We start from the raw sequence: 17,008 nt of genomic DNA, 5'->3' as shown, positions 1-17,008 counted from the left end.
ACGGAGGAGCAGTGCTACTCGAATCATCGACGAAATCACCAAAATGGACAAAGAACTCGTCTGCGCTACCTATGGCGTATGTATCGGTAAAATTGAAGCCTGATCAACACCACCTGATACGGGGGATGCTATAACTAGGTCGGCACTAGGGAAGAAAAAAGTGAAATTAGTCGCAGATACAGTGCTTGTGCTATAAAATCCGCCTACCTGTCAATATCGACCGTAACTTCAAAGACGTTTGATTATCAAGAAACATTGAGTTTTGCGGGGATTACCTGCCCTGCAGGTTTCATTGAGTTGTCATAATACTATTGCATAGTAAAATAAAACTAGAAGGAAGGATTAGTTGAGAAAACATAGTAGAATATGCGAAAGAAGTGAAGATTGAGAGTAAGAGAGTATGAAACTTACGCAGGCTGAAATACATCCATGGTTTGCCTTCATACTAAGCGTCTATGTTACATACCTATTTTCATGCTTAGCCGCAACATTATTGATGTGGAGCTGCATCAAGTATTATTGATGAGTCGAAGACGTTTCGGCTGTTTAAAATGAGATTTGGATATCATATAAATGCGTTGTATAGATGGTGACCTGAAGTAAAATTGGATGGTGGGGGCGGGAATCCTGGGGCTGAGCACAATCTCCGGCGACCACGTCAAATCATATCTCGTTAGAAAGGGCAAGCAGTACGCATTGCCTGGACAGTGGTGATATCATCATGCAATCTATTACTCTATCAATGAATCAAAAACGTAACGCAGACTGAAACTGAAATACAACAGCACTCACCAATATCTCCATAGAAAGTCACCAGGCTATAGGATAACACGATATGAATCCTATTTTCGTTACCCATTAGTTTTCTGTACGCTTTAAGCATCGTAAAACTATGCCGTACTATGCGGGAAACAAGAACATACCGTAGCTCAGCTCAGCACTCATTCGACTACTCATCATGAACCTGCTGCGGTCTGTGCTCCCGTGCATCATGATGCTCAGTTCGTCTACGAAAATAACGATAATGGTTAACCAGAGCAAAGAGCCATCGCCAGGCCAACAAAAGTGTAGTACGCCCAATCCAAGTATAGCTGAGAAGCGTAAGAGAATGTGAACCGATGCCATTTTTCCCACTCACGTTCTCCTTTTCCTTCGTCATCTCTTTCGAAGAATTTTTTGTTTACAGGGTTACGCGTGGTCTTACGCTGTACTCTGGTCTTTGAATCATTCCGTGATGCGCTCATTAACTGCACTGTCTTTTCTTGTTTCGCTATGTCCAACCTTGACTCTGGCTCTCAAGCTTCCATTTGGTGTCCACACCGTCGACAGCGATACTCACACTCATGTCGCTCGACAATCATCTGGCAATGTCTCAGTACCCATTGGCAACACCCAGAATTCATTTTACTACAGTAACATTACTCTCGGTGGTCGTACGATATCTGTAATGTTGGATACGGGCAGGTACGATGTCGTTTCAAGGAAGCTTTGCTTTTAGCTGGATTTGCCTTGCTGTGTAGCTCCGACTTGTGGGTGACAGGTTCAGTTCCTGGGGCACAAGACACTGGGAAATCGGTTACACTCTCGTATGCCGTCGGACAAGCCGCAGGTAACGAGTTTTGCATTTCATTACCAGTCTTCGCTCAAGGCTTCTGCAAGGCAATATCAACACTGCTACATTGGAGTTCGATGGATACACAGTTGACAATCAGGCGTTTTGTTGGTATTTTGAGCCTTCTGTGAACTGTATGGGTCTGTCTGAACATCAGAACAGTGCTGGTCACCAACACATCCTCGTTCTCAACCAATATTAACGCCGAAGGCTACAATGGCCTCATAGGACTTGGCCCTAACTCAGGTTCAGCTATCAGCAAAGCCATTGGGAGCTCTACAGGCGATAATATGCTTAACCGCATATTTCAGCAAAATTCGTCTGCGCAAAACTATATATCTTTAATCCTGGACCGCAAGAATGATCCTGGCGAGCAAGTTACTGGCCAATTTACCATTTCAGAAGTGATTCCGCAGTTCAGCAACATCACTAGCATGCCAAAAATACCTGTCGAGACAGTATACAAACTAACGAATCAGGACCAGCATTGGCAGATTTTGGGCGACAAAGACAAGAATGTCATTGGACCTGACGGACAACCGATCCAGGTTGATTCGATAGTACCAAAGGCTCCCAGTGGCCAACTGGTAGCCGTCTTTGACTCGGGTTACACTTTACCTCAGGTTCCCCGTGCCATGTCAGATGCTATTTATGGTCGCGTGCAGGGTGCTGAGTGGTCAGCTTCTAATGAGGCATGGTTGGTACCTTGCGGTCAGTTGATTAACTTGACCTTCAACTTTGGTGGACAATCCTACCCTATACATCCCTTGGACGTATCATCTAGCGACTTTGACGTCTCCTTCGCTAATGGAAGCCCTGCTTGCCTTGGCACGGTAGGTTGAGTTGGGTATCTACACAGACTCTTGAGCTCACATGAGTATAGTTTCAACCAATCACTTCTGCCTTCAGTCTCATCGGTGAATATGATATGATCCTAGGCATGGCCTTCCGTGAGTATTCCCCAATCTTGCATTCACACCTCACACCTAATATGCATACATCCAGTACGTAATACTTACACGCTGATAAGTTTTGGTAACCTCATTCAGGGTGGCCAAGACTCGAGCAACCCTTATATGCAACTTCTCTCACTCACCAACACCGAAGCTGCCGTGAATGATTTCATTCAAGTACGGCTGAACGGGCAAAACCTAATCAACTCATCTCAATATGCACTTTTGCCGGCATCACAAGAACAGCACTCACCAGAAAGTGCTGCAGAGAAGAAGCAGCACTACGAAGAGATGATACTGAGCCGCTGGCCGTACATATTCGTCGGCTGTCTCATTTTCGTCATTCTCTTGGTCGGATGCTGCGTCTGGCGTTGCTGCCGACGCAGGAAGGCCAAGGCAGCGGCTCAGCAGAAAGCCGCTGGCCTGTTGCCTGGCGGACCAAATAGTGCATACGCACCATTGCAGGACTCGCAGAGTACGGCCTCACTGGTGATGCAACCCATGGGTGGATCTGCATACGACTATAAGAGTGACGATACGAAGAGTGCTCATATGGGCCAACACCCCTGATGGAGCTAGTCACCAGGCATTAGGATTAATATTGATATACCACAAGGACGATGTAGCCGGCTACGTCGCCAAATCTTAATAAGCGATCTATACAATGTACTTCATCTTGCTATCTTTGCGCAGTCCGAGTTATACCACAATGATATTGTTGATTCGTTATGGTCGTACTTGAAAATGGATGAACTCTCGTGTTATTACCGATAAATCTATAGGTAGCTATACGGTACATTTACGATCAAAGATAAGATTGATATAACCCCGTTAATAGGCATAGGCCCGGATGTAAAAATACATGTGTGCTAGATACTCCATTATATAATTGCTGAACAACCTGAACAACGATGTGTGTGGGTACCAATGAAGTTAGTCTTCGCGTCTATCATATTAGACGCTCCGCTCATGCAGCTTGAAATAAATCATGAAGCCAATTCTGGAGCCCCAGAAGCTTGTTATAGCCGCTGTCTCCCGTGAAGCCCCCAATAACGAGAAGGAAATGGGCGAGACCAACAGCTGCAACCAATGATACAACGCCACCTACGGAAACCAAGCGTTCTTGCGGTGGTTGTTGCATCACTGGTTGCTCTAGCGATACCTGGTCTTGGACAGTCGTTTCCATTTTCTCTGCAGCAGGACCACGATTTGGCCCACGGAGGCTCGCGAACAGACCAGAATTAAGAACGAAAGCTGCGTTGGCCTCCTCTACTATAAAACCTGCAAAATAATCCAGTCAGGCGCTGAGTGTTGGTATTTGAGAAACTGGTCTGCATACCTTTCAGTTCCTTGTTGTCACCAACGCCAGCGTTCATGCCATCCCTATACCATTCTTTGATCTTCCTCAAGTCTCCGATTGTCCCTGATTTATTACCTCCCAACACTTGAAAGTTGTAGAACATGACACCGGAGCCTTCATCAGCATCCAGACCATAGGCCTTCGCTATGTGACGGCGAATGACTTGACCGCCGCTCAAGTCTCCAAGGTACCGCACATAGGCATGCGCAAGTAAACCGGATGGATCGGATGATTCTGACAGTTCACGGAGACGAGAGGTGTAATCAGCAAAGGCTTGCGGGGGAGAAGAAAGGAGTGTGGCGTTTATAGGATGTGATTGCCATGAGGACTCGGGGACTTGCAGGAGGAATGAAATATCCAAAGCCAAACTTGGTGCACGGGCCAATAACGTCGGATTATACGTTGGCTGGAGCACAGGGTGTGAAGCGTGTTGCTCGAGACCACGCTCGAGTGTGCTAGATACGTATGCCACTTAGATTATTATTTGTGGTATGAATAAGGGGGTAGGGGACATACTCATATATGTGCCATAACATAACTAGAAAGCGAATATATTCCTCCCTGTCAAGCTCACCTCTGGTCAACCATACACCACCCTGGCTGTTCTCTGCAGCCTGGTGTGCAACAGCAGTACCAGTACGCAACAAAGTAGATACCGGGAGAGAGAAGTCGGTACTAATGTTTGTGACCATGGTATATATATATTATATAGAAATCGCTGAGATTCAGAGTCAAGCTATCGCTTGGTGCAGGAGATGATGGGAGAGATGAGAAGGAAAGGCGAGCAATACAGCAGGTTTGACTTGAATTATTTATATAATTGTATAGTAACGGGTATGTCTGGTATAAAAACGGATGTTACCGCTGAGATAGCTAACATAGATATAGACAAGCAAAGTTATCAGATCACATTTTCCTCCCAATACGCCTAAAACGTCGTCTGAAAAAGGAAATATTTGACAAAGATATCTAACTTTCTTCCTTTTCACATTTTCTTTACCTTTTTCGGAAAACGAGCCCCTTAAATTTTACCCCTAGGGGACTGCGTATTATTGCTATCAGGCGTGACGCTCTGAACTCGAGGGGACAATGCCATGATGCTAAAGATATCCGATGGCTTAAGTTATCCCAAAGATATTATCGTTCATATAACGAGGATGAAGTTACTGTCTAAAGATTGTCACCATGTAAATATTGCAAACGGATGGACCCTCATAGAAGGTAAGAAAAATGTGCTTGCAAATACAGAAAAATGAGCGCCATAAATTATGACGCCTTATTGCAAGAAAGTTTGCAGTTGCTAGTATGCCTAGGCAGTACATAATGATATCAAGGTATTTAAAGTTCGGCCGGGAAAAGCTGCGGAGGTCACGAGTCAAAGTCACTCTTCAATGATAAAAACGAGTATCACATTCAACTCACATTATGCGTCGATACACGCGGCAGTAAAGGCGATGAAGGCGTTGACATCGACCGCGAACGTCGACGCCGGCTTAGCGCCGTATCACTATGACTTTCATCCTCGTGTTTCCCGCTCGCCAGACGATTTGTGCCATCATTACTTCTCCCGAGGCTTCCTGTAGATACAGGAGGGACAGTAGGTCCGCGCGCTGGAAGGGGTTGTGGCGGAATATAAATATCGAGTGTACCGTTCAAGAGGTGAGGTTCCCTCGTCCGTCCTATCACCATTTTGCGACGGGAAGAGCGATCAAGCTCGGGTGGGTCCGGGAGACTGGCTGATAGGAGCAATAGTTGCATCAAGTCCATGAGCTGTAAAGCCTCAAGTAAGAAATAGGCGTACGCGGTCCAGAGTTCTTCAAGCCATCAATTTCGTGTGCAAACCTGCAATCATCACCGTCCTTACAGTGTCCTGCAGTATATGCCTTACACGGTTCTCCTAACAATGAAAAGCGAAGCCAACGTTCATTTCTTGCGCCATAAATCATCTGGCATGCTTACTCTTTCCGCCCATCATCACTCCGCCTCCAATGACACGCCATGTAACTGGGTAGTATCCTTGCTTTCTGTACTGTTCGTAAAGGGACATCGGTTTTGTCGGTAGGTCAACTGGCACATCGCGATCAACCAGAGTGGCATCTGGGTCCGTGCCATCTTGTCGAGCCTTTGGCGTGGTGGCGGGTGTGCTGTTCTTATCATTCTTTGCTCCCTTGGGATGGCTGGTCACGTTATGTATACTATGTCGTTCCCTATAGCAGTAACTACGGATAAATATATGGAAGAACTTACAACGTGCACTTATCGCCATTAGGACAACTACCATTTTTCTTGTAGAACTTACATATTTTGGCTGAAAATGCAAGTTTTTTAAACATGAATTCACCCAGAATAGTGGCCAAAAAAATTAACATCGCTTCATACTCACTTTTATAGGGTACTGGCTTTTTCCTGAAGGCGGGAATTTGCCGCCGTTCGATGAACGAGGTGTTACGGTAAGAAGGGGTGGGTTCTGGGACGGCAAAGTGGAGGGGAAAATAGATGTTAGGTGACAAGGCCGTCGGAGCCTGGGAATATGAGCGATCGTGATCCCTAGGATGGTAGCTTCTACGAGATGTCTTGGGCGAAATACTAGTAACTTCATCGGTACCTGAGCTCGACGCGTCCGAAAAGGTGTACACATCGGGGATAGGTGAATTTAACGCGGGAGAACATATAGCCCGTGTAAGATTCTGGTTCGCGAAACCGGAGTAGGGAGGAGGGAAAGAAATCCAACTGGGGGAGATGTGGTATGGGGTGAAGGACGAGCGAGAAGGAGCGTAAAGGGAAAGGGGCGATAGTCCGACTATTAGAGTGGTTTCACATGTTGTCAGTACCTCGGGGGGAAACAGATCGAGTTACTGACCTGAAGTATATGGATCTTTACGATATTCGTGGTGATCTATTCATCGTTCAATTTATACTGCAAGGGAAAAGTGTCAAATAGTGGGAGACGTACTCTCGGAGAAGTTATTCGGGGCATGTCTGAAATGACAGAAATCACCATGTCTACAATATCCAGCCTGATGATAGCGACATATAGTAGAGTGATGGAAGGATTGTTTCGGCGATGTTATGGAATCAGGAGCAGCTGATGGAATATTTCCGCTCTGTCCTGCTACAGAAGTTTCAGCTTGCTCGTTATGCATGGAGACTTTATCTGAAAGAGAGGGTTGTCAAACGATTCGAGCTCTGCCCATCGCGTGAGTATCGACTTACGTTTACGTTTATTTCCTTCGGTCTCCGTTTGAGCCATGGCAACTAGAGTCAACCCAAAAAAACTTGCTTGAACAGGAAAAATTCGAACAACGCGCTCAAGACAGAGAAGGCACTCGAAAATTAAAAGTGACAGACGAGCACGAGATTAAGAGAGGACGAGAATACTCAGGTCCTTGTTACAATACAAGACAACGAAAGCTCGACCGACTAAAGTGAGACACATAAAACCTGAGAGATGTGAAGGTGGCCCATATCTCTGAGGGATTGGCAAGACGTTGTATAGACAATGGATCCATCCGAAACCGGCCTAGCGTGACATTATCAATAAAAAACGGCCACGGCGTCAGGCTATCTTTACTGTCATATGGACATGGCCACTTCTATTGCAAGGCCAGACACTCGGCATTCCACAAGACCTTGACACGTTCCAGGTCACCGGCCAATGTCTATATAAAGACAATAAGACGGTGTTTGGGAGAGGGCCACTGGGGCTGCGGAGTGGACAAGCGGACCAAAGTCCCCAGGGAAAGATCCTTGGGCGGAGCCTTGTTATCTGCGGTTCCAATTATTCAGGCAGACTGCATGGAAAACCTAAAAGTTCCATACGTACCTTATTGTTTTTGCGGAGTGAAGTGACACCCAGTCCCAATACGGTCAAGATTAGGTTGCTTACGTACACGTACATTCCCACTTCGCGGTGCAGAGAAAGTCGAATAGAAGGGGGATGTCAGCGGGATTGAATTTCTGTCAGCAACAACCTACACGCAAAGAGCATTACAGTATTGAAACCACAAATTTCGGTATAAAAAGATCAAGCTGTATCAAAACCCAAAACTTCACGCAACAAGCGACACAACTTGAAGAAATCCGCGGACCTTCTTACACTACAAATAATACAACGTTAACTTTCCTGGTTGTCATGAATCTTCGTGAGGTTGGACATGGTTGTAGAGGAGAGGTGTGCGTTCGGTTGCGATGGAAGCTGGTCTATCAGAATGTCGCAGGTTCTCTTCTTCTTCGTCTTCTTCTTCGTTTCCCTCGTCTTCGGCCCGAGGGAAGGGTTTATTGGGATTCCATGGCTGCGTCACATCTGCTTTGCAGACAGGGCACTATAAATAATAGTTTAAGGCACAATTCAAGCATTCTAACAAATGGATTTAATACTCACGAGTTTCTTGCGATTTATCAGCCACTCGTCGACCTCGTCCAGATGGAAGATATGATGGCAAGGTAATTCCCGAACACGGTCACCTTTGACAAACTCGGACAAGCAGATGGCGCATTCCATTTGAGTTTCGAACCAGGGCATGGCAATAGGTGTGTTTGCATCCTGGCTGGTGGATTCACTCAAGGCTTCTGCTGGTAAGCCTGACTCGAGATCTACGGTGTGAGACGTTGATGACGACGGCTGAGGCAGAGGAACTATTCCTTCATGCTTTTCCCACCCAGTGCCTGTCCAAACTCGCCAAGGAAGGCTTTTCACCATGTCCTGCGGTGCACGGTCCCGCTCGGCTGCGCGAGCCATCCGAACACGGTGAATCAGCAGGGTGATGAATGTCAAGCAGGAGGGTAAAATCAGGATCACGATAAATGTAATTATCGGGCTATAAGTAGTCGTCAATATTCCTACTCTGGAGTATGAGGTGACCAAATTGGACGTACGAATACCATTCCCACGAGGAGTATTGAGTACTGATCAATAGTGACAGCGTTCGCAAGCCCGCGTGCGAAGTATTTGAAGTCTCGATGAGATATGAGAGTTCTTTGAAATCCGAATAGGTGATGTAACTTGAAGGGATTGTCACATCTGATGCGTCGCCTTGCATGATCACAGTAAGTTGTAAGTACACATCACGAAAGTTCGGAAGCGGGAGATAGACGGAAAAGTACCTTTGCTGTACATATTTACGAGAGTATCAGGGAATCCACTGACTTTCGGATCTTCACCACCGACTACAACGGCTCTGGCACCCAGCCGTTGTGCTTCCCTCACCTGATGCATGGTCAGCTACGATATATGTGACCGCTTGAATTTCACTGACCTTGTCAACGAATGGACAATGGCCTCTCTGGACCAAAGCAATCCAAGATTCCTTGGGATCAGGTTCATGTGGGCCTGAAACGCACAAGGTGGGACAACCAAAGTTGGAAGCTTCATCAAAGACTGCCTTTGAATCGTTGTCTGGACATGGGGACGTGAATGATGACATAGGAATAACGTAACCCAGCAGTGGTAGATCGAGTTCTGGACCAAAAGCAGCGGGCCTTGCGGGATAAGAGAGAGAAGGGGAGCGATCCACGACAGAGACAGTACTTTCTGCTCCCCAGACCCAACCCCAGAGCCAGCTTCCCTCTGCAGAAGTTGCGGATACCTTGCGGAAGACATTTATGACGGGATTAGCATTGGTGTGTATGGCACAGATAAAAAGAAACGTTATAAGCAACAGACGGGCCATCATGTCGATGCAAGCCCGCAAGGGAGACGGGTGGAACGACGGGTGAGTGCAAATGCGAACTGGTCTGGCATACTCAAAACGCAAGGCCTCGCCTCTGCCAATAGCACCACACCCCACTCGGGAAATGCCGGCCAACCTGGATACAGCCAGTGGCGGTGGCGGTCTTTGCCTAGTCTCCCTTGCTGACCTAATTCAATATATTGATGATAGTCGAGTCAAGGAGGCTCATATAACACGTGCAGCAGAAAACATATAACTATCGCATGCTTTCTGTGAAACATCACCATGGACCCCTTTCCTTTCAACGCGGATGTCGCCGACCGCATCCTCACTTACTTGCCAAATTTCTCTTCTCTTCTCTCTGCTATCCTTTCTTCGCGTTTTGTTTACTCTGTTTACAAAGCTCGTCCTAATTCCATTAGTCGTGCTATTTTGTACAATCAACTGGGTGCTGCCTTACCTCCAGCTTTGCGGCTCGTCAGATGTGGCACCGACAATTTTCGTCAATCCCCTGTCTCTGAGCTTTGCCGCGAAGACGAACTCGCAAATAAACCCGAGATAACATGTGACGAAGCTGTCAAGATGTCCCATCACTTGAAAGTTGTGAATGAACTAGAAGACTTGTTCAGTTGGAGGTACACCAAGGTCTTCTTGTAAATACTTTCACATCAAACTTCCGATTTTGTTAGGCAGAAAGACCGCACCTCTTCAACAAGTCGTCTTTCTGACATGGAATCTCTGCGTTTCCGGCGTGCGATGTACAGAATCTGGCTGTTCTCTTCCATTTATGGACGGCCAAGTGTCCCAGAAGGCGGCTTTCTCTTCGATGAGGAAGATGAAGCTGGCGCCAATATGTTGGAGTCTATAATTAAGCAACGAGGATTTATGTCCTCCTTTTCAGCATCTGAACTTCAGGAGCTTGAAAGAGTGATGTGTTTCTTATCAGAAATTGCGAAATGGTCAGGCGATGCGAACACATGCTTCATAATAGCCACTAGTTCGTGTTCTGTATTGCTTTCAGGAATAATTTTTAATTTATTACACAATAGGAACCTGGGTTGGCCACGCGCTATCTTGTGGACCTCAGACGATACTGCAAGCCTACAATGGAAAGTTAGACGAACTCAATGTCCTTGAGGAGCTGGATCCGGATGGAACAGATTCATGGGTTAACGGTTTTTTGAGTGATGTAATTACCCATTCCTTGCTTCAACATGACATACGAGCAACGTATGATCACTCGGACAAAATTATCCTACTCGACAGCGTCACTGGAAAGGAAGACCAATGTATGTTTCCCTCTCTATTTTTTATTCCATCTAAAAATACGCCAGGCAAGCAATGTAATGAGACAAAAGGCCTTCGGCTCTGGAACGCAAGCAGTGAGTTGGGATTTCTTTATCATGTGAAAAGCTCATACGAAGTGGTTATATTTAGATTGGTCCTACCTGCGTGGTCGTATACTCCCGTCGAGCTTGAGTGGACATCTGAAAGGCCTCTTAATAAGAAATGTATCTGAGCTGGGTCCCTTTTCTGACGCTGTTAAACTTATTTCTTTTGCGACGTTGTTCGACGAAATTTGGGACCAAAAGACACCATCTTATGGCCATTGGGACAAGCAAGATTGGCTTTGTGACGACTGCGTCATGGTATTCATCCGAGAGCACCTTCACCTTTGGTGGCTGGACTGCAAACGTAAACGTCAGTTTTGACTGTGCTGCTTTTCTTTTCTGGCGCTGAACGGTTGTTGTTCTTGTTCTTAGTGGGACATCCTATCCATCCGGATTGCTGGTAAGTAGAGAGAGTTAGGTTTCCTGTTGATTCTAATCCTTCGATATTAGGTATGGATACAATTGTCGGACACAGACACATAGCATACATCATGCTTCACGATTGAATGTGAGTTGTTAACACACAACGCAGCGGGCTATCTGGCTTATAATTTGCTCAGCACTTATGTGAGCCTACGAGGGGTTCTGGGTTGTAAGTTATAGGAAGAATGAATCTTTTGATGAGTTGTCTTGTAGTGATTGAGCGGTATAAAATTGTATTTTATCTACCGTCGTTTAATGTTCTGCCGTCAGTTTGCTGAATTTACGGCAAAATCAAGTATTCGATATATATATTTTTGGAGCAGACACTCATTCACTATACTCGAAATATTCCTGTCCTCGAAAAAACGAATTTGGTCTTAATGCCTTTGATATTATCGGCTTGTGATGATACAGCTTGAGGTTCCTGCGATTCTCGAAAGTGATCCTCGGTCGGAATAACATATAGACTTCCAGAACTGGAGCGGTCATCTATAGCCAGACAATGTGATGAACCACTTTCCAATAGTCTTGATGCCTACATGGTAGATTGCTTTACGATACAGTAATCATGATTGGATTGTCATGTTGACGGGGAAGAGACTGTTAGCTTGTCTTACCTGTGCGTGGCACCGCATATAAGCAGCTAAATGGGACTTGTTCCATAACCTAAATTATAACCTTAGATTGCAAAAGCTTGTGCCTGACGGAGAGGAAGTCCTATACGGAGTAATCTTCTGCGATTTGTGTATTTTCGAGGATACTATGTGGGAGCCGACTCGAACTTGAATAACCCACCTAGGGGAGGGGGCTATAAATGGGACACGGGAGGATGTACTGATTCATGTGATTATCCCATGCGGTATCACATTGCATAGAGTATACTCCGCGGATCCTTACTGAAGTCCTAATGATCGCAACGTAGAGCCTCACACTGAAGAGTGCGGAAGCATGAGGTAGAAAAGGTAGAAAATATCTTCTCCGGGAGTGCGGGGAATGAGTGGGGAATCCTCCAGTCGAAATTTTCTTCTAAGACATCATAGGGCTTAGCGAGGCCAGGAACTGGAACCGTCAGTGCGGGCTAGTGCGGGGTACGGACTACAGTGCCAAGTCAATCACGATCTCCCAACACACAACAGTGAACGAAATGTCAGACTTACACCAGTCATTCCATACTAGTGTTGAGCTGTATTGAACCGTGATATTTGTGAAAAATATTACGTTGCAGGATCTGGTTTTAGTGGAGTAGCGTAGAGTAGCGTGAGGCTGATCTGGTGTATTTTTACCAGACAGGCGCCATGTGGTCAACTATGAAGGCTCGGTGTCTGATCAACAGTCATTCGCTGGAAACAAACCGCATGACCAGCTCATCACTACTGGGCTGATGAAAAATAGTGATGACTTGGGACATGCCAACTGCAGCCAACCCACCTGAGAAATTATAAGGCTCCTTTCTTTCTGGCAGCTTTCGAACCACAATTTGAATCCGAGATGCCCCGGACGATTCTCATGTAGTTGTGGAGTATCATGACCAGCGTGAAGGTACAACCCGTCGGGGCCGGCGACCAGGTTGATCATGAGCAGAAGATGTTATGAACGTGGTAGCACGCGGATTCTGGCCGCCTGATTTGTTGTTCGGTAACACTGAGGTGCAACATGGAAGACTATAAAGATAGCTTGTGTTCCTTTGCCCAGCGTGTATTTACCCAGACCAACATGCGTCGTTTTGTGCTTTCTGCTCTTGCGCTCTGCGTGTCGGTTGTTGCCCAGTCGAGCACCGTAGACTCGTACATCAGCACAGAGTCGCCCATCGCTCAGGCTGGTCTCCTCGCGAATATCGGTCCTGATGGGTCCAAGTCATCTGGAGCATATGTGTGTTACAAACGAAGCTGGGATCTGGAAGCTGAACTTGAAAATTTGTAGCCAGGAGTTGTAATAGCCAGTCCAAGCACGACCAATCCTGACTATCTCTATACATGGGTCCGCGACTCGTCCCTTGTCTTTAAAACTCTCATCGACCAGTTCACCGCTGGTAACGACGCGTCCTTGAGGACTCTCATCGATGATTTCACCACTGCAGAGGCTGCAATTCAGCAGATTACGAACCCCAGTGGCTCAGTTTCTACCGGTGGTCTTGGAGAACCAAAGTTCAATATCAACGAAACAGCCTTTACAGGTGCTTGGGGTCGCCCTCAGCGTGGTCCGTTTCCATACCTTTTGTACTTGCTGCTTTCCTTGACGTCCATGTTCAGATGGGCCCGCATTGCGCTCGACGGCCTTGATTACCTACGCGAACTGGCTGTTGGCGAACAACAACGCTTCCTACGTATCAAACACGCTTTGGCCTATCATCAAACTTGACTTGGACTATGTTTCCAACAACTGGAACCAGTCAACGTATGTAGCGTTCCCTAACCATCATTTTGTTGCTCAAGTATCCTTTCAGGTTCGACCTTTGGGAAGAAATCGACTCTTCTTCATTCTTCACCACCGCCGTCCAGCATATGTCATTGCGCCAAGGTTCTACTCTCGCAACCGCCATTGGCCAGACGTCTGTTGTTAGCGGCTACAACACACAGGCCGACAACCTTCTCTGTTTCCTACAGGTAAGACAGTATTTGTAGCATCCGTTAGTTCGATGTATAACCAACTACTTGTCAGTCGTACTGGAACCCGACCGGCGGTTACATAACGGCCAACACTGGCGGAGGTCGATCTGGTATAGATGCTAACACAGTGCTGGCTTCTATCCACACCTTCGATGTTGACGCAGGATGTGATGCCGCCACATTCCAACCTTGTTCAGATGTGGCTTTGTCCAATCTCAAAGTCTATGTCGACTCTTTCAGATCTATCTACTCCATCAACAGTGGAATTGCTTCTGACGCGGCTGTTGCAACTGGAAGGTATCCTGAGGATGTTTACCAAGGTGGAAATGTGAGAACTCCTTGTGTTCAGATGATAATGTGCTTATATGTGTATTTCGCGTAGCCTTGGTACTTGACTACATTCGCGGTTGCCGAACAACTCTACGACTCCCTTACTGCCTGGTCGAAAGCCGGTTCCCTCAACGTTACCAGCACCTCCCTCGCCTTCTTCCAGCAGTTCTCTTCTGGCGTCACTGCCGGCTCCTATGCTTCATCTACTTCCACTTATAGCACCCTTACCACTGCCATCAAGAACTTCGCTGATGGCTTCATTGCTGTGGATGCCACATATACACCTTCTGGTGGAGCATTGGCTGAACAGTACGGCAGATCCAATGGAACGCCTGTCAGTGCCGTCGACCTGACATGGAGCTATGCTTCTGCGTTAACCGTATTCGCCGCCAGAGCTGGAAACGTATCAGCCAGCTGGGGAGCTGCAGGGTTGGCTGTTCCAGCGACGTGCAGTGGTAACAGCGGTCCCACTGTCGCAGTGACGTTCAATGTAGATGCTACAACGGTTGAAGGAGGTTAGTGCGTTACTTGAGGACTACCTCATTGCTTTATATCTTTACTAACTGTTATTTGTGCTTTCTAGAAAATATATACGTGTCTGGATCGGTAGGGGCACTTGGTAACTGGGATACCAGCAGCGCTATCGCAATGTCTGCTGCTAACTACCCAACGTGGAGTGGTTCGTACAATCATTGTATTAGGCATATATGTTCATGGTTGTTGACACTTTTCTTCCTTTCTTTCTGCTAGTTACCGTCAATGTTACTGCTAGCTCCAATATCCAGTACAAGTACATACGGATCCAAAACGGGGCTGTGACATGGGAGTCGGACCCGAACAACTCGATTACCACTCCTGCCAGCGGTACATACACCACAAATGACACCTGGCGTTGAGACGCAAATTTGTACTGTTCTCAAAGCATGTATGGTATTTAGACAAGCAGCTAAAGATAGTAATGTAAAAACATTCTGTTTTTCCCAATCATACAAGTCCTTGAATAATCTCTACAATTGTGCCGCTATACCTATTTGAATCTTAATGAAGACCGAATTTGTAGTCGATACATACTGGGCATCCAGATAAGCCGACAACGGCACCTTGATCAGCCTATCAGCGTGTCCACCAACCCGCGCACAATGTATGGTTATCATGTATTATTGTTGTGCGTGCAGTTCGTAAAAATTGCCAGCTAAAGACAATGATGCGAGAACACCTTGAGAATGTAAGATCATCGCGCTGCATCACTGTGATGGTGATCCTCTATCGTATCTCCACCTAGCCAAGGTGAGCCAGGTTTATTTTTCATTCTCCTTGACATAATCATACACCTGCGTCCAGTCCTTGCAGACATGCGTTGTTCCCGTACCATCTGTACCCGTCTTTGTGCCATTTGGGTCGATGAAATTGATAGGATCAAGAGTAGTATCAGCACTACAAAGGACGGACTGGCGAAGATAGTTGATACAATGGTGACTGTGTACATCAGCTCCATGGATCAGAGCTTGGCGAAGCATCTCCAGGCAATGGAACTGGTGGAACATTGATATGCCAAAGATGCGACCTGCGTTAACGGTCAAGGATGCGTAAGTAAACGAGTTAATCACTAAGGAGAGGTTACAGACCATCTGGACCTAAGGAAACAAATCCTTGGCCTTTCAGAGTATGGTCGAGAGATTTCCAATTCCACCAAGATTTGACATCGGATACAGTGAAGTCATCCGAGTTTTCAAAGGTCAGGGCAACATTGTTAAGGCGAAGCGGCAGTTTAGTAGGATGATCATCCCCAATGTAGCCTTCGGAAGAGGATTAGTAGAATGAACATATGACAAACTATTGGCGGACGTACTGAAGTGACTATCGTCAGCCGATCCATTCGATACTAAATGTCGGATGGCAATGATGTTAAGCAAACTGCTGATGATGAGAGCTCCAAACGCCAAAGCGCTCGAACTTTTGAACAACCAGGACTTCAATTTTTTTAACATCGAGTGCAGCAAGTTATTGATGAGGGTATTGATGTTGAAAGCTGGATAGTCAACTGAAGTCCTTGTCGAATGGCACAGCTTGTATGGTGATGAGTCCACAAAGTTAGGACGACAAGACGGTAGGTCCTAATCATGATCATTGCCCCTGATGGGTCGGAGCAGGAGGCCGAAGCGAATAGGGGCAGCCTTCTATAGCCATTTGTGCTGAACCTATGCAAAGTACTGTAAAGGTATCAAACGGGGATTTTCCGTTCAGCTTCAGTTACCATTCCCAGCCAACGACAGTACACTGAGATATGCATTATCAGATTGACTTGTTTGAGAGGCAAAGTACTGTCCTGTCCCGCTGCTGGGCTATCCACTATGTCGATTACTCAGAACCTTTGACTGTGCTATGCCATTCTGGCGGTGAAGTGGCGTCATTTGTCTGATGGCACTAAGACTCAATCGAATAATCAGTATTAGCTAACGTGGAAGCTACCAAACTTCTAGCTACCTTGAAGTTGTAATCTACAACGAATGTCAGCTCCAAAAGATGAGAGAGCCGAAGAACATCATTCTGAGGCTTACCAGGACACTGGCTTCTACAACATATGACTGGGCGTAAACTGAAATGGACATAGACAGAGAGTAGACGTATAAATATTCACCGTTAGTGATTGAATCAACCTACATC

The 17,008-nt window shown here is 46.3% G+C and overlaps 6 protein-coding genes across 6 annotated transcripts; 3 read left to right on the top strand and 3 right to left on the bottom strand.

The window, feature by feature from the left end:
- Positions 1–1,132: 1,132 nt before the first annotated feature.
- SERLADRAFT_470802 (uncharacterized protein) lies at positions 1,133–4,005 on the top strand (the record flags this gene model as incomplete). The annotated part of the gene is made up of 7 exons (XM_007319784.1): positions 1,133–1,464; positions 1,521–1,609; positions 1,660–1,719; positions 1,775–2,445; positions 2,496–2,562; positions 2,618–3,846; positions 3,905–4,005. 6 exons carry the CDS (start codon positions 1,235–1,237, stop codon positions 3,133–3,135), a joined length of 1,635 nt encoding a protein of 544 aa, XP_007319846.1.
- Positions 3,989–4,767, bottom strand: SERLADRAFT_392969 (uncharacterized protein; the record flags this gene model as incomplete). Its single annotated transcript, XM_007319783.1, has 3 exons — positions 3,989–4,027; positions 4,074–4,380; positions 4,442–4,767. Coding segments are annotated over 2 exons (483 nt in total), but the record flags the coding sequence as incomplete, so codon positions are not given.
- A 276-nt stretch (positions 4,768–5,043) lies between these two features.
- On the bottom strand, positions 5,044–7,850 carry SERLADRAFT_470798 (uncharacterized protein; the record flags this gene model as incomplete). The annotated part of the gene is made up of 10 exons (XM_007319782.1): positions 5,044–5,284; positions 5,348–5,661; positions 5,727–5,822; positions 5,885–6,120; positions 6,173–6,233; positions 6,309–6,725; positions 6,786–6,821; positions 6,879–7,079; positions 7,139–7,691; positions 7,749–7,850. 9 exons carry the CDS (start codon positions 7,173–7,175, stop codon positions 5,264–5,266), a joined length of 1,419 nt encoding a protein of 472 aa, XP_007319844.1.
- Positions 7,851–7,855: 5 nt separating this feature from the next.
- On the bottom strand, positions 7,856–9,667 carry SERLADRAFT_470789 (uncharacterized protein; the record flags this gene model as incomplete). The annotated part of the gene is made up of 5 exons (XM_007319781.1): positions 7,856–8,247; positions 8,307–8,742; positions 8,801–8,957; positions 9,029–9,131; positions 9,181–9,667. The coding sequence occupies 5 exons, from the start codon at positions 9,595–9,597 to the stop codon at positions 8,056–8,058; spliced, it is 1,305 nt and encodes a 434-aa protein (XP_007319843.1).
- A 209-nt stretch (positions 9,668–9,876) lies between these two features.
- On the top strand, positions 9,877–11,751 carry SERLADRAFT_416292 (uncharacterized protein; the record flags this gene model as incomplete). The annotated part of the gene is made up of 8 exons (XM_007319780.1): positions 9,877–10,229; positions 10,284–10,591; positions 10,644–10,883; positions 10,929–10,976; positions 11,032–11,295; positions 11,358–11,385; positions 11,436–11,493; positions 11,546–11,751. 8 exons carry the CDS (start codon positions 9,880–9,882, stop codon positions 11,579–11,581), a joined length of 1,332 nt encoding a protein of 443 aa, XP_007319842.1.
- A 1,353-nt stretch (positions 11,752–13,104) lies between these two features.
- On the top strand, positions 13,105–15,808 carry SERLADRAFT_470786 (glycoside hydrolase family 15 protein; the record flags this gene model as incomplete). Its single annotated transcript, XM_007319779.1, has 8 exons — positions 13,105–13,277; positions 13,329–13,605; positions 13,658–13,802; positions 13,852–14,011; positions 14,067–14,342; positions 14,397–14,859; positions 14,928–15,023; positions 15,095–15,808. The coding sequence occupies 8 exons, from the start codon at positions 13,122–13,124 to the stop codon at positions 15,238–15,240; spliced, it is 1,719 nt and encodes a 572-aa protein (XP_007319841.1).
- Positions 15,809–17,008: the final 1,200 nt, after the last annotated feature.

This window comes from Serpula lacrymans (genome assembly GCF_000218685.1).
Source record: "Serpula lacrymans var. lacrymans S7.9 unplaced genomic scaffold SERLAscaffold_8, whole genome shotgun sequence".
NCBI lineage: Eukaryota > Fungi > Basidiomycota > Agaricomycetes > Boletales > Serpulaceae > Serpula > Serpula lacrymans.
Note: the sequence above shows the minus strand (reverse complement) of the source record. Positions and strands in the feature narration are given on the sequence as shown.